The sequence below is a fragment of the Amaranthus tricolor genome, chromosome 1 (genome assembly GCF_026212465.1).
Source record: "Amaranthus tricolor cultivar Red isolate AtriRed21 chromosome 1, ASM2621246v1, whole genome shotgun sequence".
NCBI classification, from domain to species: Eukaryota; Viridiplantae; Streptophyta; class Magnoliopsida; order Caryophyllales; family Amaranthaceae; genus Amaranthus; species Amaranthus tricolor.
The window spans coordinates 19,399,627-19,426,233 of record NC_080047.1 but is presented as its reverse complement, the minus strand read 5'-3'; the positions used below and the strand labels follow the sequence as shown (position 1 = coordinate 19,426,233).

At 33.9% G+C, this 26,607-nt stretch overlaps 2 protein-coding genes across 2 annotated transcripts; both read right to left on the bottom strand.

Moving 5' to 3' along the window:
* Positions 1–11,797: 11,797 nt before the first annotated feature.
* LOC130809620 (peroxisomal membrane protein 13-like) lies at positions 11,798–23,356 on the bottom strand. The gene is made up of 5 exons (XM_057675393.1): positions 23,214–23,356; positions 22,239–22,475; positions 21,778–22,070; positions 13,641–13,733; positions 11,798–12,342 (listed from the first exon to the last, which is right to left on the bottom strand). Exons 1-5 carry the CDS (start codon positions 23,236–23,238, stop codon positions 12,124–12,126), a joined length of 867 nt encoding a protein of 288 aa, XP_057531376.1. The 5' UTR covers positions 23,239–23,356; the 3' UTR covers positions 11,798–12,123.
* A 1,396-nt stretch (positions 23,357–24,752) lies between these two features.
* On the bottom strand, positions 24,753–25,172 carry LOC130807306 (uncharacterized mitochondrial protein AtMg00240-like). The gene has a single exon (XM_057672467.1). It carries the CDS (start codon positions 25,170–25,172, stop codon positions 24,753–24,755), a length of 420 nt encoding a protein of 139 aa, XP_057528450.1.
* Positions 25,173–26,607: the final 1,435 nt, after the last annotated feature.

Genomic DNA, 26,607 nt, shown 5'->3' with positions numbered 1-26,607 from the left:
ACCTTGTTTTTCCCTTGAAGAACAATACAATTCCCTTTTAATGAAAGATAAAGCCCAACACCCAAACAATAACAACACTTTACTAAGTGTTACACAAATGGCATTTCTTTGTGAAAACTTCTACTAAATACAATGATTGATTTTGAACTAAAGTAGTAAGACATATAAAGAGAAGATGGCTTGTGGGATGAATTTTTGCCTTTGAATTTCACAAGCTTCGTCTGTCGCTTTGTATGAGCTGAAGGCCTTTTATATTTATGTTGAAAGTATCTCTTTGATCTGACCAGGTCAATCGACCTATCTCCCAACGTACTGGAGCTTGTCTACCCGCGGAAGATTATTAGTCAAATGATCGATTCATTCCTCAATTACAACAGGCAAACCTTCATACTAATAGATCATTGCAAGCCCTTCTACGCCTATCTCTCCCCTCTGCTTCTTGAACAGAATCTCAAGTGCGTGACACAAAAGAGCTCTTTAGTCTAGCTTCAACTTCAACTTATGAATGTGTCTTAAACTAGATTCAAAATTCAAAATATAACAGCCAAATCCTATAATGTAGGATCAAAGCTTCATTTGAATTTCGAATGCCTTAATCATATAATTACTACCCGCACAACATTAGTTTCTAGCACAAAACAATAACACTAAAACATAAACAAAAGATATTCAAATAATTCAAACTTAACATAAAGATAGGCATGCAGTTATAGGGTTAACAGATTTAAGATCTTAAGCCAACATACAAGAAACATTTTTCCTATGATGCAAAAATTAATTAGTGTATATTAAAATGAATAAATAAATAATAAATAAGTAATTAGAAAAACATTTAGACTTATTTAATATATAGTTGACATTTATCATTCAAAAGGACTTGAGTCTTCAATCTCCTATTTATGAAAGACAAACTATGTATTAAAATTTTTAAAGTTTTTCTAATATAACATATATCATATATCTTAATAAACATCATCAAACATGGATATCATATATTACAAAAATAAAAAAAATATCAATTCACATTTTTCTCCCCTATTTTTACTTTCTTTAAAATGAGAAATACTTAAAAAGTATCAATTTGACCCTAAACTAATACATAATATTCAATTAATATATAGAATATTATCAAGTAATCAATCAACATACATCAAAAAACAAACAGATATAATCTTTATGCACATATGCCTAGAGAATCCCCTACTTGTTGTCCATTTTTGTTGGAGGACCACCTTTGAGATCTTTATCATATTATAAAATTGTGATCCCGAATCAGTAAATTTTGTTAAGGAGTTACGTTGAATTATACATTTTATTTTCATCCTTTTGGCTTATGTTTCAAGAGTAATAGATTTTCGTTGTAATGCCAAAATGTTATGCTTCAGATCATAATTTTCCAAGTTTAAGCTATATTAAGGTTTTCAAGATCTGATTTTTCAACTTTTAAATCATTATTTGCTTTAATAATTCGTCACTTCTTTCTGCATAGTTGTGTGAACTTATGTCTAATAAATTAATTTTAGAGCTTAATATGTTTTCGTTTTTAATTATGATATGTAAAACATCTACGAATACCTCTTTTGGTCATGAATTTAAATATTCAAGAATCACCTCATCTGATTCTTCTTCATTGTTAGCCATTAACCAAGATGTGTTTTCCATCTTTAGAGTCAGAATCACCAGAGGATTCAGAATCACTCTTATCTTGTTTTATGTTGTTCTTCTTGAATTCTTTTGAGGACAATATCTCATGAAATGATTTCAAGCACCACATTTAAAACACTTTACTTTAGAAAATTTATTTTTAGAGGGGGATTTTACTATTGGAATATTAATCTTTGTGGCAGTTGAATTTTGTCTCCATCTTCATTATGCATAAAATTCCTTTTACTACCATTGTGAATGGATCTTTTTCATCATCACTATCATCTTCATCACTAGAGGACTCTTCCACCTTTTTTGATCCGACGCCAAGATTCTTCATAGAAACTATGGCTTCACATTCACCATCAGCATAGAGAGTTATGTCATGCGTTGTAAGCTTTCTAAGAAGAACGTTTAAAGGTAATATAAAAAATCCTTTGAAATACGTTTTATCTTTAATAGTGAAACATACCTTGATACCAATTGCAAGTTCGAATAGGAGATCAAATATATTCTCTAAAGAGGACGTGAATAAAGAGTTCGTACATTTTGAAATTTCTTTTGAAATACGTTTCTAGCTCCTTTGATCAGTTTCAATATAATGCTAATTTACAGGTATTGAGTTTCAGAATAATAAAGAACGAAATACTTCGACAAACAAAAAAAAATTGTTGACGAGGTTCAGCTACAAATAGATTAGTCCTCATTTAGGTTGCTCTAAACTAGCAGGATTCAAACATATTTCATTAACTCTTGTGACCTTAGATCACTACTAGAAGTTCTCACTATCTTTTACACACACCTCGTTTTTCCCCTAAAGAACAATATGATAATTTCCTTCTAATGAAATATAAAACTCAACACTCATATAATAAAAACACTTAAATAAATGTTCTATAAGATGCTTTTCTAGAGAACAATCTTGCTAAATACAATATTTGATTTTGAACTAAAGTGGTAAAATGTATAAAGAGAAGAAGGCTTATGGGATCAGGGGTGAATTTTTTCCTTTGAATTTTACAAGCAACATGTGTCTCTTCTGTATGAGCTAAAAGCCTTTTATATCGATGTTAAAAAGCCACAAAAGAACCGTTTAGTCCAGCTTCAATTTCAACTTACGAATCTTTCTTAACCAAGATTCAAAGTTTAAATTATAACTATCATATATCCTATAATGTAAGATTAAGGTTTCATTTTAATTTTGAATGCCTTAATTATATAACTGTATGCACAACGTTAGTTTCTAGCAAATAACAATAATATAAAACCTAAACAAAAGATATTTAGATAATCTTAACTTGGCATAAACATACCAAACTCAATTATGCACAACTCATTTCCTAAAACTATGCGATTTAGGTTTATTTAAAATTTAAACAATATTTCAGCATATAAGAAATATTTTTCTTGTTTATTTAAAATAGAATAATATATATTAAAATGAATAAAAAAATAATTAATAATTCATTTAGAAATACATTAGAACTTTTAGTTAATATATGATTGACATTCAAAAGGACTTGAGTCTTCACTCTATATGAGGTGTCTAACCACAACGGAACATTTTCGTTAACGGAGAACCTACATATGTAAATCCAAGTTGAGGCTCTGTCAAAAGTCCTTGATGGCTTTATTCAACATGATGAACTCATGAGAAATACATACGCATGGTTCTAATACTTAATGTGAATATTAGTATCTAGTTATTTTGTGTGTTTAAACTTTAAAGTGGTAGATATGTTTGGCTAGTTCAATCCTATTAGACGCTAGCCCCCATGATTATTTGTTAAAGTGTATTTAATTAGATACCTATGCATTCCTATGTAATAACATGACATGAAATGGATGGTCAATGAAAAAGGTTGTTTTATAGATCAATGGATGGTATGCTCTGAATGAGAAAGGATTATTAAAGATTTAGAGAATTCTAGAATCGCTAACTAATTGGTGTATGAGGATTTAGTGCATGGATGTTAGATCATGGAGGAGCATAAAGATACTTGATTAAGTAGTGTTGCAAAATTGTGGGCTCGATGAGTAGTTGTGTTGTGGAATACATCAATGGTCATCGAGTCTATGCAAAATGCAACAAAGAAAATAGGATGGAGCATGTTGAAGGCTCGGCGAGCCATCAAGTTAGGGTCGACAAGTCCTCGAGTGGTCAAATGTGCTTCATTAATTAGCTCTTTTAGGTTTATGCATACGTAAGTGGGTTGTTGTTCACCATTTTATGCTCTAACGTCTTTTGACGGATTGGAAAGTAGTGAATTAATTTTTTTGCTTTTTATTTATGCTACATAAAATTACTTAAAATTTAAATAAAATACTCTCTCTAACACAAAACTTGACTTTCCAAACAATAATTAAAATTTAATTTTCAGTCATACTTCATGTTGCTACAGAGATATTTGAACTACCAAGAGCTCCCTTTACTAAGTATTCTCCTTGCAACACCTCGAGATTTTAATGACATAATTATTTAATATTTTAATAAGTTTTGGGGATTTTAAAATTATATTAAGTTATTTTTTAATTAGTTTTAATAACTTTCTTTCATATACTAATTTAAATATTAACATATATTTATATTAAAATAACAATTACGATATCTAATATAAAGAGGTTCGAATCAAAATTATTATTTTATTAAAATGTGTGAGCACACAAAGGTGAATTTCTTAGTTGGACCTCGCAAGAAGATAAATCTAAGTAAATAAATACATAAATAAGTAAATAAATAAAATAAAAAGGATGGGTTAGGATTTTAAGTGAATACCCTTCCCTCACGCTGAAGAAAAAACCCATAGCACCCTCCCTTCTTTCCTCTTTCTCTCTCTTCTCCCCATCCCTATGCGCCGCCAGCTACTTGCCAACCACTCCCCCACCAGCAGCCACCACAGCAAGGCAGCCCCTCTTCCTCCCCACGAACAACCACGAGCATTAGTGGGCTGCGTGGCCTGTTCCCGGCAGCGAGCAGCACTGTGTGTTGCTCTTACAGCAATCGGCTGCCCTTAGTGCCGCCAACTCCCCGCCTTGGTCCTCCACCACCATAACAACCACCTACAATCTTACCCTTTTTTAGTTCCTCCATTGTGAGCCATCTTTCTTTTCTCTAATTAATCTTTTTTTAGTTACTAATTGAAATTTTATTAAGTTTATGAGTTTGATGTTGATTTGGTGTTATTTTCATAAAATCTTATTATGGGTAAGATTTAGACTGATGATTTGAGTATAATTATTAATTAGGGTTAGAAGTATGAGTGAAAAAGATGATGATGGTACTACTTTTGGGTTGAAAATGTTTAGTAAATTAAATAGAATTGTATAAGCTTTGAATATGTAATTATATTGTGAATGGTGATAATAGTATTTATAAATGGTAAAGATTATTAGTCATTAAGAGTGGTTGTGAATTGTGACTTGCTTTATAAAGATGATGGTGGATATTGTTTATATTATTGAGTATTATTGCTAGTTAATTGTGGTATAATCGTAGTTATTAGAGTGATTGTTGGCATGTTAAGGATGCTTGACATGGTTGATTCTTCAGTTGTTGTAAACGGTATAATTTTAGCCAAATTATAAGTTACTATTAATGTTCGTGACACGAGTAAGTGTTAGTAGTTTATGGCATTAAATGGTGATGTGGTTTTATAACTTGAGTCTCGTTGGTTTAGAGAAATGGCTATAACATACACATTGTTGTGAAAGCTCATTCGATTATTGGTCTAGTGAATGTGAAGGCTTATTTAATTGTTGAGTTAATGTCATAACTTGTGAGCAAGTATAGATTGAGTAACTTGAATTGATTAACTGCGTATTAGAATAATTAAAAGTTACTTTGAATAGGTGAATAATAGTTTGTTTTAGCTTTTAGTCTCTCGCAAATGGAGAAAAATAGGCTTATTATTTCTACTTAAACTTCTATAGGTTTCTAGTTCATAAGGGGATAGTAGAACCTTAGTTAGATGATTTTTGTGACTTTTTGATCGTGCAGTGACGATTACAGGTACGTACACGCAGTAGCAAACCCTTATATGTAATTTTCATTAAGACATTATTGTTTATTGTAATAATATACATTGCATCAAAACTATGAGATACTAGTGAGTACACTTTATATGAAGAGCTATCGATTATGAAATCCTTGCGCCTCGACTAATTAAGAGAATGTGAGTGCCAGTAGAAGGCGAGGACCACCCCCTTATCTATTTAAGAATTGGATTATGTCATACTTGGAGTTAGAATGACTCCTTTATAGGAGGATTTCGTATTTGGTTTGAGTTGTTTAATTCAGTGGGTTTTGGCATTCTACTATCCCAGGGCACTCATTAATAGCAGAAAGCGGGAATTATTCCCATTTGATTGAGCATTAGATTACAATTAATTGGCGTGACTCAACTGGATTATATCCGATTGATTTAGTAGTCCCCTAGGTGAGATCCGACGGGATCACCGTATGGGGGGTATCAGCATACTTTTGTCATGGGGCGCAGGGTGGCCGATACCGCCCCTTGACCGAGGTGTTACCATGCGGGCTTTGCAAACCCCAATATAGTGGCCTCTTCACTGGATTGGTACCCCCAGTGTGTTTTATTTTTCCGAAGGTAGGACCAGAGAGGGTTAGGTGGAGGGGGTATGAGCTAATATTTTGCCATGGGCGCCGGGTGGTCGATAACGCCCTTGGTCGTGTCACTATGCCATGAATAGAAAAAAGATCCACTACCTTTGAATATACTTCGAGGGATTAGTAGTTTGAAAGAGAAATCATGAGTAAATAGAGGTGTTTAAACAGATGAGTAGATTCGTTATTGTTGTGCTATGTTGTCGCCTATCTTCTTGTTCTATGATTCTAATTGTTATTAATTCATTGATCACTGACGTGTACTATTTTGTTTTCATTGTTGATGGCTTGTCTTTGATGGCCCTCCTATGACACGTTGGTCTATGATCTTACGTAGAGCAGCGGGGATATCATAGATAGCCATTACAAGTGATGAAGCTTCTTGTATTGCATGCGGGGGAAATGAGTGAGAATCCTGAAGTGTACAATATTCTTTTGTCTGCATGTGATTTCTTTTAATTAACTTGTTTATGTTTTGAGTTAGAGGTATATGTACTTCTCTGTATAATTATAAGTTATTTCCGTTGCGTTGTTTTTGTGGTTTGTATGATTTAAATAGTTTATCGATCTCTTTCTTCCTTTGAACTCAAGCGTTTACATTGGAACCACGATCTATGCTTAGCATGTCGACCCGAAGATGAGGCGATGATCATTCCGCCGTGTTATTTTATTACAAGGTTGATGATGCCTCTCCCTTTGTAACACCCGAATTTTCTCCCGTCTTTTACGGTTTTGGTTTCGTTTTAGGGGTTGGAAATGTCGGAAATTCGGGGGTGTTACACCCTTATTATGTTTTGTTAATCATTATTTGTTCAATGCGTCCAAATTTAGGGCAGATGCTGACAAAATTTTTCGCACAAACTTGTATGGGAGTTTTCTGATCCCTTTTAATTGAATCATTCAAACTTTAACCTTTTTTTCTTTATTTATTTTAAACATTTTATTTTATTTCTTTTTTTATGTAACACCCGAATTTCCTCCGTTCTCTTGCGCTTTTCGTTCCGTATAAAAGGGTCGGAAATTTAGGGGTGTTACACTCCTAAAAAATTAGGCCTTTCGAGCTGTACAACTTTGGCAATAGTATTTTATCAATGACTCCTACTATAGCTAAAACCATTTTACAAGTTGCTTGAGAGACCCTAGGGGTGTCAATGTGTAAAACCAAAGTATTTAAGAACACATGGCGGTGGAACGAGGAGGTGCAGAAAATGATAAAGGAAAAAAACTAAAAATTTAAATATCTTATGGCATGCACGGAAGAAAAGGATCATATTAGTAAGGGGGAGAGTTATAAATAAGCCAAAAGAGCAGTTAAGAAAGTGGACACTGAAGCAAAAAATAAAGCTTATTAAAAATTTTGTGAGAAGTTAGAGGTGACATTGAAATAGTCATGTATGTCAAGGATGGGGATGTATAGATTTTGTTACGACATAAGGACATCAAAACGAGGTGGCAACATCACTACTCCAAACTACTAAATGAGAGTAGAGGACTAGAAAAGGAAAGAAGCGAGATCTTCAATGTACAAGGTCGTCAAGGAGGAAGTAGGAAAGGCTCTCAAAAATATGGGAAAAGCCAAGACAGTTGGACCGTATAACATCCCTACTGAGGTGGAGGTGTTTAGGAGAATAGAGCATTTGATGGCTAACTTCCCTTTTAATGTTATCTTAAAAGACATATAAGATGCCAACAGAATAGAGAAGCATTACACTTATAACATTTAATAAAACCAAAGGTGATGCTTAAATATGCGAGAATTATAGAGGGATCAAACTTCTGAAGCAAGAGATGATGATCAGAGATAACCAATTTGGCTCATGCCAAGGAGATCTACTACTGAGGCAATCCAATGTTAAGGTGGCTGATGAAGAAGTATAAGAAACGAAAAAGGGATTTACATATGGTGTTTATCGATTTGAAGAAGACTTATGATAGCATACCACGAGACATCATCTGGGATAACCTCCAAGCTAAAGGGGTTTCAATGAGGTACATTGAAGCAATAATGGACATGTATGAAGAAGTAATGACTAATATTCAAACACCAGTTGGCTAAAGAAACCTTTTCCAGTCAAAGTAGGGTTACACCAGGGCTCGACTCTTAGCACTTTCATTTTTACAATCATATTTGATTAGATGTCCAAATTTGTTTGGGTAAATGTACCTTGGAGTATGCTATTCGCTGACAATATAGTGTTAGTAGTAGGATGCAAACGCTAAATTAAATGAGTATAGATCATTTAAGAAGGCAGAGGGTTGTGTATTAGATGCTTGAAAATTGAATATATCAGATGTAATTTCAGTGAAATAGAGCAACCAAGAGATTCCAAAGTGACCATTGGAGAGGATATTATCTCTTGTTTAACCAAGTTTAAGTATTTAGGGTGGGTTATCCAAAACAGTGGAGGAATTGACGAAGATGTAACTTATTGGATACAAGAGGGTTGTTGGGTCAAGGGGAGAGCAACCACTGAAGTGTTGTGTGATATGAAGTTTCTGATTACACTAAAAGGCAAATTCTATCGAGTTGCAATCAAGCATGCGATGTTTTATAGGACATAATGTTGGCTCGTTAAGAAGTTGTATGAACAAAAGTTGAATGTAGCAGAGATGCAAATGCGTAGGTGGGTATGCGGACACACAAGAATTGGTAGAATAAAAACAAGGAGTTTAGAGAGAGGTTAGAGGTTACCCCATTGTCTGCAAAGATGCGTGAAAATAGATTGACAAAGTTTGTGCATGTGAAAAAAAAGAATTGCGATGCCCACATGAGAAGTCGAGGAAGATCCAAGATAACGGTGGAGGAACATATTAAAATAGACTTGCACGAGTTGCATCTCTTTAAAGACCTGATTAGGAGTAGGAGTAGTTGTAGAAATCGAATCCAGGCTCTAGACTTTTGATAGTCTCTTTTCTCTTCCTCTCGTTGGTATACCGTTTTATTTTATTTAATTTTTTTGTATATTAGTTTAATCATGTTTCTACTTATGTATTTATTTATATTTATATTTTGTTCATATAGTCCAACTCTTAATTTGCTTATGTTGGAATCCACATAGCTTTATAATATGTACTTGGTGATTTTCTTTGTTTTCTTGGTAAGGTTCTAGTTATGTGGGGTCTAATTGACCACATTTATTCTGCTTTCTCTTACGAGGGGTTACATGTATGGTTTGTATTTCATCTGCCCCCGGCCTTGGTTTATAAGTGGAATTGTAATATCCTGGGTTCAGCTTTAAAACATGATTGATTAATTAATCATATTAACAAGGTGCATCTTCATTTCATGGGAGCACATTTGCTAAGAACTCCATAGCTAAGTGTGCTTAGTGGGGAGCAATCTTAGGAAGGGAGACCACCTGGGATGTCACAAATGAGGCCGAAGTGCACTTAAAAGACTTGTTTTGTTAGTGGAGCCGTGATGCTACAAATAGTATTAGAGAAACTCTGCGACTGTGACTGATCATGTGTTCACGGCACGTAGCGGGGGAAAAGGTCTTGAAACTAAAGTACAACGAGCACGTTGCATTCCTAAGTAGGGGTGAATGTCATACCCCGGGTTGAGCTTTAAAAATGATTGATAGACTACTCATATCAACAAGATATATCTTCTTTTTATGGGAGCCCATTTGCTAAAAACTATACGATTAAGCGTGTTTGGTGGGGGAGCAATCTTAGGATGAGTGACCTCCTAGGAAGTTTTCCCCGGTGCGTACAAGTGAGAACAAAAAACACTGAAAAGACTTGTGTTGGTTTGTGGGGCCAGTCTACAATCTCCATAGGTAGTTAACGGCAGCTCGATGAGGTCGGGTGTTACAAGGATTTACTTGGTATGGTATCATATGATATGATTTGTACATCATCGATTTTTTTTCTTCTCCAATTGATGCCTCATTAATTTAAAATAGTTATCATCAATAACCAAATTTCTCTTCTTTAATGAACTAAAATTTTAATTTTTTTTATTTTAGACATGGATGATGAACAAACCCTAACATCTACAATGAAAAATTTGAGAAGATCAGACTTAAATTTGAGAACGAGTGGTGATCTTCAAGGTTCTAGCCCAAAATCCAAAAGGAAGAAGGCTAAACTATGCTACGTCAAATTGGAAACAAATGAAAGATTGTAAGTAAATTTTTTTATATACGAAAATTGACTTTATATCTGATCTAAATTGGCATTAGATCTATTGTAAATGGGGGGTTATGTTTTTATTATTTGTAAATTGGGATTATGCATGTTTATTGTAAGTTGGGATATATGATGAAGTTTAAGATGATGGATTTTATTTTTGCAAATTGAGGGTTTTGTTTATTTTTTGTAAATTGGAACTTTATATGTTAGAAATTGGCTTTAGTGTTATGTAAGTTTGCATTTAATTCGATATAATGTGATATAATTTTGTTCTTAATATTATATAAGTTGTCATTTAATATAAGTTAGCATTTTAATATGTATTATTTGACATTTAATACAGTATAACTTGGCATTAGATCACGTTATTATAAGTAATATTTAATTTGTGTAAGTTGGAATTATGTTTATCATAAGTTGGGATTAGGTTATTGTAAGTGATGTTATCTGTGCAAATTGGAATTATGTTATTGTAAGTGATGTTTTAATTTGTGCAAATTGGCATTAAGTTTATTTTAAGTTGACATTATATTTGGTATGAGTTGACATTTAATCCAATATAAAATGAAAAGTTGGGATTAAGTTTATTGTAAGTGATGTTTTAATCTATGCAAATTGGAATTAAGTGAATGTTGTAATTTGTGCAAATTGGTTAAGTTTATTCTAAGTTGACATTATAACAAATATAAAATGGCAAGTTCGGATTAGGTTATTGTAAGTGACATTTTATACGAATTAAATTGACATTAGTTTGATGTAAATTGATATTTATTGTATATGTATGTTTAGCGTGATATAAGTTGGCATTAGATCAGTGTCAATATATAACTTATAAATTGGCATTAGTTTAATGTAAATTGAGATTTTAGTATGATACAAGTTTTGATTGTTTGCCATTTTGTATGTATAAGTAATGTTTTTATTTGTGTAAATTGGAATTAGGTTATTGTAACTAATGTTTTAATTTGTGCAAATTGGAATTAAGTTTATTTTAAATTGACATTATATTGATTATTTGGTATGAGTCCATATTGTTGAAGATGAAGATTAACAAAAAAGAGGGAGAATACTCATTTGAATCTAGTATTTTTTTTCTTTTAATGTATGAAAAATTAGAAAAATTTTGTCAATAATTACATTACCTCAGTTTCCAATAATTTTTACAATCATAGCCTTAGAATATGTAAGGTTACTTTGGGAATGTTTGGCTACTAAGGCTGCCGATTTTTTTTTTTTTTTTGCTTTATATTAATTCTAAAAAGCTGATAGGCCTGGACTTGAGGGACCGTCTCTCACAGAGACGGTCTCTCAAGAGAGTTACTGAAAAACGAAAGGCCTAAAGCGGTGGTTGTAATTAACAACGAATTGCTTAAAAAATGGAGTACATTTTACTTGACGTATTAAAATTTCGCAGTTTCCTTTTTTACTTTATCAACCAGGAAGCAGGCGCAAGGTACAGCTACAGTAGCATGAACATATCTACAACCATAAAGTGCCAGCATTTCATTCATCTTAATCTCTATAACATCAAATGAGATGAGAATAGAAAATATAGAACTATAGTACAAAACATACAGATTTGCAGAAGAGATAGCTGCAAAAACCAACTCACATTCGCTGCACAAGAGTAGGTCTTGGACTTGGAGAGGCCTTTCTTGCTCTCTAGCATCCAGAAGGTTCAACTTGAGATCGCTGCAAAACTACCAAAACTTGTTGCTTTATTTGCTTGCATCGTTGCCCCATACATTATCCCAGCCACCAGCAGGCCCAGCTTTTGGTCCCTCAATAAGTTTCTGATCATTTTGCATGTCCGATGCGGGCAATGGAAGGCCGTTTGGACCCACAGGGCCAATCTTCCTAGATTTTCTTCTTATCCCCAAAATTCTAAATACAAATCTTGCCAATTCAGCATATAACACTCCTCCTCGGTCAAAAAGCTGCATCAGAGAATGTAGTGTGTTGTCAATATACTCAATATGCAATGTACAAAAATGAAGCAAAACAGAACCTTCTGGCATATGGGGCTTTTGTAACAGAATCATTAGGTCAACTTAAAGTTAGATTTTCAAGCAGCTCAACATAGAGTGATTCTAGTGTTACTTTGCAAAAGGGGATATCTGCACCAAGTAGATATTAGACAGAAGGCTGACACAGTTATAGCATCAAAATTCAAAGAAGAAAAGGAGTCAGGTACGGCACAGCACTCCCAAGATTCTAACTGTTATGCATCAGGATCAGATCCCACATATACATCAAACATGAGAAGAATAGCTTCATTACATTGTTTAGATAATAGGAAATGGAGAGAAGGGAGAGAGAGAGGGAGGAAGGGGGAGCTTCCATCATTTGGGTAACGGGTTGGGAAATTGGAAGCAAAGGAAAGAGAGGGGTTCAGTTTCCCTCCTTTATCAAACACCATATCTTCAATGTACGATAATAGACGACATGAAGCTCCATTTTCCCTACTCTTTCTTTTGTAGTACTATCCAAACAAAAAAGCATACGGAAAATGGTTACTGTACATGTATTAAAGATTTTCACAAATTAAGAAGCTTAATTAATTTCATTATAATTCCATTGGTGTCACGAAGGGGCATTATATAATGATTGAGATGATAAATGACCAATTATGTTAATTGTTAACAAATGAAAATTAATACTGCAGTAATATTGTAGAATGACAATGACATTATATTTTGAACGAAAGGCATCAGCTAAAACTGGCTTATATTTTGAATTGAGAGTACTACAGAGTTATTACTCTTGTTACCACTAGCGATCTCTTCATGGTTAAATGAAGAGCCTATCGCTACTCAAAAATGAAAATACAGAATTATAGTAGGTAAGCACCTGTGACCTTTACATTATTAGACACATGAGCACACCCACAGGCTTTTCATCATTTTCCATTTAAGTACACCCCTTAGAAATTGCTACATGTCTGTTTTTGCCATGATCCACTATTTTTTAAAATAGTATCCACACATTCAACTTATCTTATCCACTCAATTCTCCCACTTCTCAATAAAGTATACCCTTTTACCCCACCCCTCAAAAAACACCCATTTTGTACTTGTTGCAAACCTTGTGGGACAGAGGGAGTACACATCAGCTATAGCAGCTTCTCCAATCTCTTGGCCCCCGATGGCTATTGATTAAACACTTTTAGTTATGGTTTTCATAATAAATATAAATGTCATCCATCAAAAGCAAAGGCAGTGAAATGGGTTAATACCTGTAAGAGTGCAGACATGAAAAAGTGAACAGCTTGAGTATTCTGATCAACAAGAAAAGATATCCGCCCAAAGAATCCTACCACTCCTTCCATCTAGCATCAAACGTGAACAGAGAAAATCAGCAAAACACTAACAGCAAAGATGAAATTAGTTGTCAACAGAATACTGTGCCATAAAATTTGCTGCAAAAAGAAAAACTCAAAATGATAGTATTTTCTATTGTAGATCACCCCATCTCCATAAATTGTATACACTTATCTAAATTGCTCAGAAAAGGGAAGACTATCCAGCAACATATGCATCCAAGCATCTGATAGAGATTATTTGTAATCGAAACTTGGACAAGAAGGTTTGGAGATTTGTATATCTCAAGACACAGCACTAAAGTGCCCACTATATACATTAATCGTCATTTTCTATATTTGATAATATTAATTTTAATAGCACATTGAATTGCTTATACCTCAAACAAATGCAAACAGTAGAAAATTAGCACATCCAACTAGAACCCAGAAGTGAGCAACACACAACGATATTTTAGAGGATAACTTAGCTTTGACTAATGATAACAAAAGGCAGAACCACCCCCCTTCATTGCTATCAAATAAGCTAAGATAGCAAGCCCTCAAAAGAATAGAAATTCCTCGTGTGATATCAAAAGGTGTAAACCTGGACCCTCAAGAAAGCTCAAGATCTTCTATCTATTTCTTAGAGAACATTTAGTTCATTTTTCATTCCTTCCAAGTACTAGCTATTGGTGGTTACAGCTAAGATACTCTTAATCCCCAAGGACACAAGGTTTTATTCCCAGTGTTGCCCGAAATTTCAATGAACTGTAATGAAACAGACACACGGAATGTTAGACAGTAAAACATAAAATAATGGTGATAGACTCATTGAAAGTCTCCCTTGATTTGGTGGGAATCTGGAGCAAGCAACGCACACTTAGTTCTAAGTCGCAAGATCTGCAACTTTGGGCGGTGACATGGCATAACAATGCATCTAATGAATAATGAAGTATCGAACGTATGCACAAGATTTAATAACAGCATCACAAACAAGATTTCATCGTATGCAACAATCAGAGGCACAAGAAAACTATTTATAGCTTGTTCAAAAACATAACAACGTGAGCGCTAATGGATACTGAAGTATCAAACGAAAAGCACACAATTTTATTTCGGGCGATGCGACGCTTGATTTTAGTCCGTTTCTAATTTTTAGTGACTTCATAACTTGGATGGCATACATTTTCTTGATATAATCCAGCTTCTACATGTGGCTTTACTAGATGTGTTCCATTCAACAATATAAGATTTTTTCCTCTCTCTCTCTAGTCTCTACCCACACATGCTTCATATGAACGACATTACTTCTTGACTTATAAGCTACAGTAAAGTGGACTGATCAAAGGAAAAAAAAGTATAATATTTCGTTTCGCATTATTCTGGAGAGAGAGACCGCATGTGTGTGCATGGTGGGGGGAGCTTAGCTAAACCATAGGGTTGAAGAATGAAAACAAAGGATGCTGACAGTCATTTAACTGAATTTAGCATTCATTGATAACAACCATACCTTGGATCCAAAATTATCTTCAGTTTCCACGATCAACTAAATCCTTATTAGCCAAATAAATCGCACCTTTAACGGGTATCAATCCTTCAAGTAACTAAGATATCCATACAAAGATTTAAAAGAAAAGAAGAAAAAGTGAATATCTGACTGAGAAGATACTAAATTCCTAATTGGAAGTCATAAATTTGACATAGGTTACTCTTTGGACTGAATCATAGAGCAAAAATAAGGTGACATTGCATCGGTCGCATTGTAAAGGTTTTCAAAACAAACGAATTGATGTTTTCCCCATTGTAAAAGTGTAAAAAAATTCGTGTTTTCATTTGTATTAAGGGATATCTTATTTAGTCCTACCGATACTTAAGCGTTACGGTAGCTGCTTCACTTCCGTTACCGCATTACAATCATGTTACCATGATCGCGTTCGTTAACGCATGTTTACACTATGGACTAAATTCGAGACTAGAAAAAATGAAGGTTAAACAAAAAAGATTAGGCTTTACCTAAATTGAATGCACTAATTTAGGAGAGAATTTCACATCCCCAGGAGAATGTAGTAATAAGAAATAAATATTGTAGTAAATTTATTCATTAACTTTGTATGTGAGAGTTTGTCGATTATTGTCGGTCCCAAACCGGATAAAGGAGGGTGAGCGAGTAGTTACATATAGTTGAGTAAAACTTTAGTCACATCCCATGATCATGAGCCAAAATCAATTCTTGTGGGTCGTCCCCTACTTAGCGACGCACTACGTTTCTTAGGCCTAGGTGTAGTAAAAAGTAGGCAAAGGTTGCTAGATCGTCCAAAAGCAACGCGCCACATTGCCCGAGTATCACGTCAAATGAGCAAGAGCACATAAATTATACTAGGATGTCGTCCAGAAACAACACACAACATGGTCCAAGTGTAGTGTCAAATGAGTAAGGGCATATATGGTTTACACATAAGTTAAGAAAAACCAAGGGTCTTAGGTTAATATTAGGATCTTGGAACATTGGTAGCTTGACTTGTAAGTTTTTAGAGTTGATTGATATCATGGAAATGAGGAAAATTAACATTACAAGAGACAAAATGAGTTAAAGATAAGGCCAAAAAGATAGTAGGGGAAAGACAAGAACATAGATTGTGGTGTTCAGGACAAAATAGAATTCCATATAGAGTTGGTGTTATTATGGATGAACGAGCATCTAAGGATGAAGTAGAGGTATGCAGAAAGAACGATATAAATGTAAGACTGAAAATTGGATATGGTAAAAAGATTGTGATTATCATAAGTGCCTATGCACTGCAATACTTTCAAAGTCTATTTTTACGGCTTATTTTCTAGTTCGACCCGTGTAGATTTTTTGATTATATATTGCTCGAATTCCTTCACTTATTTCCGACCCCCTTAACTTTTATTTTCTAGCTTCGCACCACGATTAGGGATATAGCATAGAATAAAAATGACGTTGTTACGTTACATAACCATCGCTTTGTAAAGAGCTAACTGAACAACAAAACCCCGTTACATCGGAGGTGATTTGAAAGGGCATGTATGGGTATGTCGCAGTGGCTACGAAAGCATCCTTAGAGACTTTTGCTATGTCACTAGGAATGTAGAGATTTTTTACTCTCATACAATTTGTTGATTATTCACACGTGGTTTAAGAAAAGAGATAGTCACTTGGTGACTTTTAGAAGTAGATAAACGCGATCCAAATTGACCACATTTTGTCAAGGATATAGGTGGAGATAGTTGCCTAAATTGTAAGGATATTCCAGAAAAGTGTATAGCCACCCAACAGAAACTCTTTATCCTAGATGTTTGCGTTGAAGAAATACTTAAGGTAAAGAAAGCTAAAGAGAAACATAGGATTGATATGTGGAGATTGTAAAGGTAATTCTAAGGATAAAACTTGCATCACTCAAGTAGCTAAGCCAATTTTAGGAAAATGCAGGAATGAGGAAAGCTTAACTAAGTATAAGGAAGTGAAAACTAAGACAAAAGTAATAGTTTGCGAGGCAACATTAAAGGCTTTGTAAGAGGCCTTTAACAAACTAGATTCCAAAGAAGGAAAAGATATTTATAGGATGACAAAGAGGAAGCAAGCAAAAACTAATGACATAGGTGTAGTAATGCTGTAATGTGTATTATAAGAACATTCCAGCTAAGGATGAGAACATCAAGAATCGATGAAGTTTTTATTTTGATGAACTATTTGACGAAGAACAAGGAAATGCTAGGGGAACACAACAATCACTACCTTTGAAAAATCAGAGATGGGGAAAGCTTCGAAGAAAATGACACTAAAGAAAGCAATTGGCCCAGATTGTATACCTATTGAGGTATGGAAAAGCTTTGCGCTTAGTTTTAAAAAGTGTGCCTTGCTTTAGGCTCACATTAGGCCTTGTGCACCTCGAGCTCATGCTTAGTTGAAAACATCTCGGCTAGTTGAGGCAAAGCCCACTACAAGAGGCCTGTACCTTAGGTGTCTTGATGCACTTTGCCCCTTATGTGCGTGGTGCACTTCCTTGTTGGGATGGGCAATTAACTTATGCTTGTTTGTTTGAAAAAGAAACAAAACTCAAAACCTAAATTTACTTGAATATGAAGTTCGAGAAACTATTGTTTCTTTAAGATAAATAAAAAGCAGGTGAATAAGAAGAAAATAACTTCGGATATTCTTCGTATTCTCATTATAATAGTTATGTGTTAAAGTGGTGTTTACCGCAAGGATACTATATGCTATTAAACTTATTGATTAGTAAAATATGAATGACATGTTGTTTTAAGTATTATATATGTTTTACATTCATTTTTAAGTTTTTTTAGCAAACAAAGACACCTCGCCTACAATAAGTTTAGACCTTCTATATGTGCTTTGCACCTAGGCTCTAAGGTTACGCCTCGCGCTTTTTGAAACTAAGGCCTTGAGATGATTGGAGTAACTTGGCTAACCTGTCAAGGAACTAGCCTCATGAGTCATACTATAGAGTTATGGGAAAGACTGATAAAGCCGCATAAGAAGATGTACTAGCATCAAAGAACCAATTTGAATTTATTATAGAAAGAACTACAATGAAAGCAATTCATCTTATAAGACAAATGATGAAGTACTATAGGGCTAAAAAAGAGATGAGCACATGATTTTAATTGACTTGGAAAAAGCATACGACAAGCAATTTAAAAAAGTACTTGGGTGACCAATGTTAAAGAAAGATATTCCCAAGAAATACATTCATATAGTGCAAGATATATATTGAAAGTAAAAACAGGACATGTGGAGAGGCAACATAAGATTTCCCAATCACAATTGGCCTTCATAAAGGCTTGGCCCTAATCCCCTTTCTTTTTGCAGCGCTCCTAGATAAGATCACTCAATACATACAAAGAAACACGCCTTGGTGCATGTTGTTTGTTGATGACATTGTTTTGATCAATGCTATTTTAGGAAGATGAAGAAAAGATTTCAAGGTACACGGGTTCAAATTAAGTTGAAGTAAGACGGAGTACATAAAGTGTACTTTAAGAAGAAATTAGATAATAAGAGGCACTATAAAGCTAGAGGAGAAAGAAATCACTCAAAGTGGATGCTTTAAATATCTTGGATCTATATTTTAAAGTTATGGAGACATCCAATAACATATGACCCATAGAATTAAGTATGGGTGACAAAAATGGAGAACAACTGTTGGATTTTATGTGATCAAGGTGAGACTAATGCTACTATATGGATAAGAATGTTGGGTGAAATGAATGCTACGATCGATAAGGTTCAAAGTACCTTGATGAACGATAACGAATTTCAATGAACTTAACAACGTTTGAAAGAAATTAAAATGCAAAAATGACACAATGATTTAAGGAGGTTCACCCAATGATGACTACGCATGGTGCGAAAACACGGCCGAGTTAACTTGGAACGGCCAAGTTGACACAAATTTTCAGCTAGCCGTTCCGCTAAACTCGCAATTTGTAACGTTGTATGGAAAAACGATGAGTCAACACCCTTTTCGACCGTTTTAGCTGATTCATAACGGAGATTAGCGTCTTTTACGGGCGAGTTTTGATTTTGTTGCCGAATTTTGAGTTTTCAGACCGCGTTACTACCCGGATAAACAAAAAACAAATGAAAAAACAACAAAACTTACACATCCATGAAAACAAAATAATAAAGAAGAATGGAAGACTTGCCGAAGTTTCACCATTAAAGTCTTAAAGAAGAAACAGGGAAGGTTAAATGAAATGGCATACTTTTTTTATTTGGAGTATGAAGTTGCTTTTTAATATTCTTGGAAAGGAAAAGAGCTTTTACGAAGTACATGTCTACAAATTACAACTGTTCAAAGGGATTATTTAAAAAATTTCTTTGCCCAATGCATTTAATGCACCAATGCCAACTATCATAATTACTTCCTTCTTAATATACTCACTTTATTTTCTCTATGACTATCATTTGGAAGGGTTATAAGTGTTTTTTTTAATTATTATCACTGAAATATGATTACATTTATATTTTAAAATCAAAGATGTTAGGTTGAGTGGGTAAATTTTACATTTTTATTTTTATAATTATAATAATTATTTTGTATTTTTGTTGGTATTTATTTTTATTTTACTATTATGTTTTTAAATAATTGCATTTTTTTTAAAAAATAATTTTCTACTAATCAATAACAACCGCGATTTGTTCCGCGATAACCGAATTTTTTCCGTTACCGTAATCCGCGATTGTGACCGTTGTCGCGACTGCAACCGCGATTTTGCACCATGTGGCTACGTCCTCCGTGGTGTGTAGTTTCTTGTTTATACTATTTCAATGGAGTAAAACACTCTTACAAATGAATTATTACAATTGAGTAAGAGATAACAAAAGGCTTTCGAGCACCTCGAGCAGGGGTGATTCTTGGCTTTCCAAATCCTCTCGTCAAGTCTCATTAACAACTCTATTATTCCATATGATTAATGAATATATCAATACACCATTAGTTCATGCTTTAACACTTTAAACACCACATTCAATCACATACTCATTAAGTTACTAACTTAATACACCCATTAACTTACTCCATAGGATTCCATCCCATAAGTCACATATGAACGCACACATCAATTGTGCACTCAAGTCACCATTTAATCTCAACATTGGGCTTTAAGAAAGGATCATAATAGGAAGAGATTCGACAAGTAGAAATGTGAAGGATTCGAGTGATGAGTGAGCATACGTTGAGGGATAGAATTCGAAACAAATATAAAAGAAAGGGTTTATGAGTTGCAAATATTAGGAAAGATGAAAGAAAATCATTTAAAATGGTTTTGGCATATGCAAAATCGAGGTACTAGCGACCCAGTAAGGAAGATAGAAACTTGAAGCCAAAGGGATTTAAAAGAGGGCGAGGACAACCAAAGATGACTTTGAGAGCAAAATTGAAAAAAATATGACAGATCCAGACCTACAAATTGAGATTGTAGAAAATCAAATTGAATCAAGTATAACATTTGAACTAATACATTAGTTCATATAGTAGACTCCAATCTTTTGGGATTAAGGCTCTAACATTGTTGGTTTTGTTGTTTATGAAGTAAATTTATTCATTATTTGGCATTTTTATTGGTGTAAACATAGCCTCAAATGAAATAGTTCTGTATGAAGGGAAATGGTTATAACCTCCTTATCATCAATTAAAATGTGTGGGGTATGTATTGCTACTTGCAACTCACTACTGTTTATAATCAAATTCAAATTAAATAATACAGATGAAGCCATGTGATTTCCAATCTTTGATTCAATTTTCCATTTTTAGTGATCTCTTCATAACTCAATCACATTTATGTTGTTATATTGTATTAAAGAAATTGATTAGAGATTTGACTAGAATCTGATTGAGCCTTAACTAGAATCTAACTGAATTTTGACCCATCACTACGACTTTTATCTCCATTTTATATCTCAAATCTTTTTTCCCATCTTCTTTCTTAACACTTCCAATCTTTTTTCCCATCTTTTTTCTTAACACTTCCAATAAAGTTAATTTGGTGTGTTGTTTTTGAGTTTCTCATCAATGGCGATGAGAGATTGCATAAAACGAAATTAGACGGTTGGAGAAAGTTTGGAAGGAAAAAGTTCAACTAGATAATGAATTGATTAGGAATGTTCATCAAGGTAAGAAGAAAGATAATAAATGGAGGAGAGAGGAAAGCTCTTAAAAATTTTAAAGCTAGACCTGGATTGTTGAAATTTTGGCGAAAATTTTACCAGACTGTGTGCAGTAATAAAACCCCATTGTTGGGGGTTAACTTGTATGAACTTGAAAATTTTCTTTGAATCCAAACATTGAACTCTAGCCATATTGTTATCCGACTTAGTTTATACATCCTATTTCCCTCAATCTAGGTAGGTCCATATAGTAGTCCATATAGTAAAATTAAATAGAGAAACTAAGCCCTCCATGAAAGACATAAATGAACCATTCAGTCATATCCAGAATTTAAAACATCAAGCCTAATATTGAAGGCACATGCTCAGAATATGAAAGAAACAATAAAATTGCTAATAATGATTGCAGTATAGGATTACCACACGAAGGAAAGAAATCCAAAACCCTGGTGGGGAGGGAGGTTGATTATTCGGATCTTGAGGTCCAAAGGGTCCTCCCATGCCCATTCCATAACCACCCATGGCTCCTCCATAACCACCATTGTACATTCCTCCCCCATACATTCCGGAACCACCATAAAGACCACCACCATATCCCCCTCTATACATGCTATTACCATACATACTCCCAGACATCCCTCCATATCCGCCACCATATGAATTATACATCCCTGATCCATATCCAGAATTATATGTCAAGCCAGAGCTGTATCCTGCAAACATCATTTAATGATAAGTTCAGAAGCATAAAAAAGACGAAGCATAAAACAAAGCAGCAATTCATTTCCCAAATGATAAAGCTGATGCTCTCATAAACATGATTCATGGGGGAAAATTTTATAAAAAAAAAAAAAAAAAAAAAAAAAAAAAAAAACCATTACCTCCATAATTACTGGTTCCATAATTGTTCTCCCAAGGCCTTGTCGGGAGAGCCCTGCCAACAGCATTTGTGTTAACAGTAGTATTACGATCAGAAGTAGAAACGATTTCTCCAGGCTTTGCAGTCCCAGAAGCTTCAACAACATCACTGGTCGCACCGGTTGAAGGTGGCCTAAATGGTGCAGGACCAGATGAAGATGACCCCGCTCTATCCCAAGGTTTTGGTGGAGGACCAGTGGCTGCACAAAGAAAATAAATTATCTTTATAAATAAGAATAAAAAACGTCAGCTTGAAAAAACTCTTTCAACTTTCTATCAATTTTCTTAGCTCAACCAAACTCTTTGATTAGCTAATATTAACTGCTAAATTTGGCATGATACAAAGGAGCTAAAATTTGATCTTACCAAATTCACACAGATGAAGAAAACCAATTAATCCTCCCCGTAATTAACTGTGGAGGCAATTACACTCATACTAAGCCAGTTTATTTCTCTTGTATTTCATTTTTTAACCAAGTACCCAAGCCAGATACTCAATATCGGCCAAGAATATGATTTGAATATTTCATTTTGAGCCAAAATCATGTATAGTTTTCTTAATCAGAAAAGTCGGACATCGGTGTGCAAAAAACATAGATAAACTTTTTATCCCAAATTCAACAGCAAGAAGCCGTTGCCACTAAATAATTATAATGGAATAGAGCAATAATAAAACCAAGCTAACACAATGATCAAAAGCCAAAATTGATCAAGCTTGTGTGATGAAAAACAACCAGAACAATCAAATTTCACAAAAAATAAGCTCAATCACAGAAAAATCATACACTATTAATAATCTAAAAAAATTCAACAAAATCTGCATCAATTATTTATCACAAAAGGAAGCAAGACTCAAAGAATCAAATACCTAGAATTAACTCGTATCGATCGACAAAAATGATGAGCAAAAATGAGAATTAACTGAAAAGAATAATTACCTCCTGGTTGAGATGTAGACGACATTGGCGACTCTCAAGTTGCGATAGGGAGAGAAAGCGCCAAGAAAAGTGGTGGAATGAGAAAATAAAAGGAGTTGATCCTAAATCATACTAGTACTCATTATTATTGGTTTTAATATGATGACTATAACTTAAAAAAGTTTTTACAAAAAAACGTGTGATAAAAGTTAAAATTGGTGAATCATTTGTAGCCGCGTTTTCGTGAAGTGGGATCATATAGCGATTAGAGACATCTTGGTGCATTCATCTTCATAGGCTGTTTTTTTTGTTTATGAAAATTTTTTTTTTATAATAACACCAATTTTTTGTCAACTATAAATAATATAGACTTAGATGGATATTTGTTTAGAATAATACTAACTTTATTTATATTGGGTTATTTGACAAATATACAAAGGTAAATTAATGGTTAAATAAAAGTTGGTGTTATTTTAGAAAAATATCTTTTAAGTTGATATTATTTATGGTTAATTAAAGTTTAATATTATTGTAGGAAAATTGGTGAAATATTATATTATTCACGATAATTTCCTTTAATTGTCATTCTAATAATTGAGTGAATGCAAAATGTATTTAACTAAATTTGGTTTTGGTCGTTAAATGTTGACACAATATGTTAATTTGCCCCAATCTTAACTTGAAATTAGCATATTTTGTTGGAATTTCAAAGATTATTTTGGAAAACTACGAATCAATTTTTGATATCCTTGTTAGTAAGTGTTACAAAATGAAATAACGGGCTGAAAAAATATTCTTCTTATTGATGATGAAATCACACTTACAAAAGAGAAGTGTTGTTATCTATAGATTGATAGAAGACAAAAACAAAGAACAAAAAACAGAAAGTTGTTATAACTAACTAACAACCTCAAGACAAGAACTCCTAACAACCTTATGAAGTAACTGACTAATATAACACGTGCACAAAAGACAAAATATCAACTGCATAGACCATCTTGAGACATCATATTTCTTCTATGTTGAATAGCTTCAGGAAATATAAACCTCTGAATACTAGCTGCACAGAAGACCTTCTGCCTCTGATCAAGAAAAGTTGCACCTTCTGTTGTCTAGTTGCTTAGTCTCCACATTGATATCTTCATTACCTTTAATATCCCCCCTCAAACTAGGGGTTGGTATAACAATGTCTAGTTTGGACAATAATTCATTAAATTGTTTTGAAGGAAGGACTTTAGTAAAAATGTCGGCCAATTGTTGTTTGGTAGGAAGGTAAGAGAGTTGCGAAAGACCCTCCATCACCTTCTTCCTAGTGAAGTGGCAATTGACCTCTATATGCTTTGTCCTCTCATGGAAGACCGGGGTTTTGGCAATATATATTGCAGATTGATTATCACATTTGAGCATAACTGGTTTCAAATTATCAACCTCAAGCTCCTCTAACAATCTAACAACCCAAGTAACCTCAGAGGCAGCTTGTGACATAGCTCTATATTCAACTTCTGAGCTGGATTTAGAGAATGTGTGTTGTTTCTTAGACTTCCAACAAATAGGAGAATTTCATAATAAAAGAAGATATCCAGTTATAGATATCCAGTCTGAGTCTGAGAAGGCTTGTAGGGTAAGTTGATCTTCTCCTTTTAGTATAATTTCTTGCCCACATGTGTTATGGACATAATTCAGAATATGAGTTAAAGCTTGCCAATGAGATGTCCTAAGTGATTGCATAAACTGGCTCAATGTCTTAACAGTATAGGAAAGATCAGGTCTTGTTTTAATAAGAAAATTCAGTTTCCTTACTATACTTTTGAACAAAGTTGGATCTTCCAACAAAGTTCCTTCTGATGCAGAAAGCATAATATTTAGGGGTAAAGGTGTTACAGCTCTTTTGAACTTAGTTAAGCCACTGTCCTTTAAAAGCTCTTTTGTGAATTTGTGTTGTGTCAACACCATGTCATTACTAATGTCGCTAATCTCCATGCCTAAGAAATAATGAAAATGCCCCGAGTCTTTAATGGTAAATTTCTTGTGCAAGTGTTCTTTTAAGAGATCAATTTTTACTTAGTTATTCCCAGTGACAAGAATATCATCAATATACACTATGACAATGATGATAAAGGAATCTGTTTAATTTCTTTGTAATGAAGGATTAATCATACTTAGAGGAAGAATAACCTAGTCCTTTGAGCTCTTCAAGAAGCTTAGCATGCCATTGTCTAGAAGCTTGCTTAAGCCCATATAAAGACTTTTGTAAAAGGCATACTTTCTTTCAGGATTATCAAGCTCTTCCGGCATTTGCACATACACCTACTCATTTAAATGCCCATGTAAAAAAGCATTATTGACATCCAATTGGCAAACTATCCACTTTTGTGAGGCAGCTATGGCAAGGACACATCTTATGGTGGTCATTTTCACTACTGGTGAGCAAGTCTCATCATAGTTTATGACATACTTTTGGTTGTAGCCCTTTGCAACTAATCTTGCTTTGAACCTTTCTAAGGATCCATTTGCCTTCAATTTTACTTTATATACCCACTTATCACCTATAGCTTTCTTTCTCGTTGGAAGGGTTACAATTGTCCATGTGTTGTTTCTTGATAGTGCCTCTAATTCTTGTGACATAGCTTTCACCCATCGTGGTTCTTTACAAGCTTCTTTATAGGACTTTGGTTCATTAATGATTAGATGATTGTGAACTATGTCATGATGTGTGGAACTTTAAGCTTTAAATTCAACAATATTGCACCAATGTGTGGAGGCTTGGGTGCACACATAGTCATTTAGAAATTTGGTCTTTTTGTGACCCTCCTTTTTCTTTGATCTAATGGCTTAATATTGATGTTTTGAGTGGTGCAATCATGCTAATTAGTATGATATTCCTGATTTTCTGATTCACTTTTGTGACAAGGAATCATGTCTTGTTCCTTTGAGGTCCCCACACTTGAGCTAAGTAGAAAAAATTTGTGATGGATTGTTTGCTAGCATCCATGATATGGTAGGAACAAAAATTTCATGGAAGTCCACATCTCTTGAAACAAATACTGTTTAGTGTAAATGTTATATAATTTGTATCCCTTTTGTCTTTGAGCATATCCAAGAAATATACATGGATTAGCTCTTGGATCAAATTTTATTCTTTCTTTTTTTAAATTGGATGCAAAGCAAAGACATCCAAATGGTTTTAACATGTCATATTGTGGAGGCTTTCCAAAAAGAATTTCATATGGACTTTTTTCTTTCAAAATAGTCAAAGGCATTTTGTTGATAAGGAAGGTTGCAGATTCAATGCAATCCCCCTAAAAATACATAGGCATTTTGGATTGGAAAAGAAGTGCTCTTGCAGCTTCTCCTAAGTACCTATGTTTTTTTTTTGCACCCCATTTTGTTGGGGTGTATCAACACAACTACTTTA

What these genes read in the sequence shown, in the direction of transcription:
- LOC130809620 (XM_057675393.1), bottom strand. Translation starts at nt 23,238, where the DNA reads ATGTCGTCTACATCTCAACCAGGAG. An exon ending in GTCTACATCTCAACCAGGAG is followed by an intron (nt 22,476 to 23,213) that starts GTAATTATTCTT and finishes TTCTTTGTGCAG; the next exon opens with CCACTGGTCCTCCACCAAAA. An exon ending in TCATGTCTGCACTCTTACAG is followed by an intron (nt 12,343 to 13,640) that starts GTATTAACCCAT and finishes TCTCTGATGCAG; the next exon opens with CTTTTTGACCGAGGAGGAGT.
- LOC130807306 (XM_057672467.1), bottom strand. Translation starts at nt 25,172, where the DNA reads ATGGAGATTAGCGACATTAGTAATGACATGGTGTTGACACAACACAAA.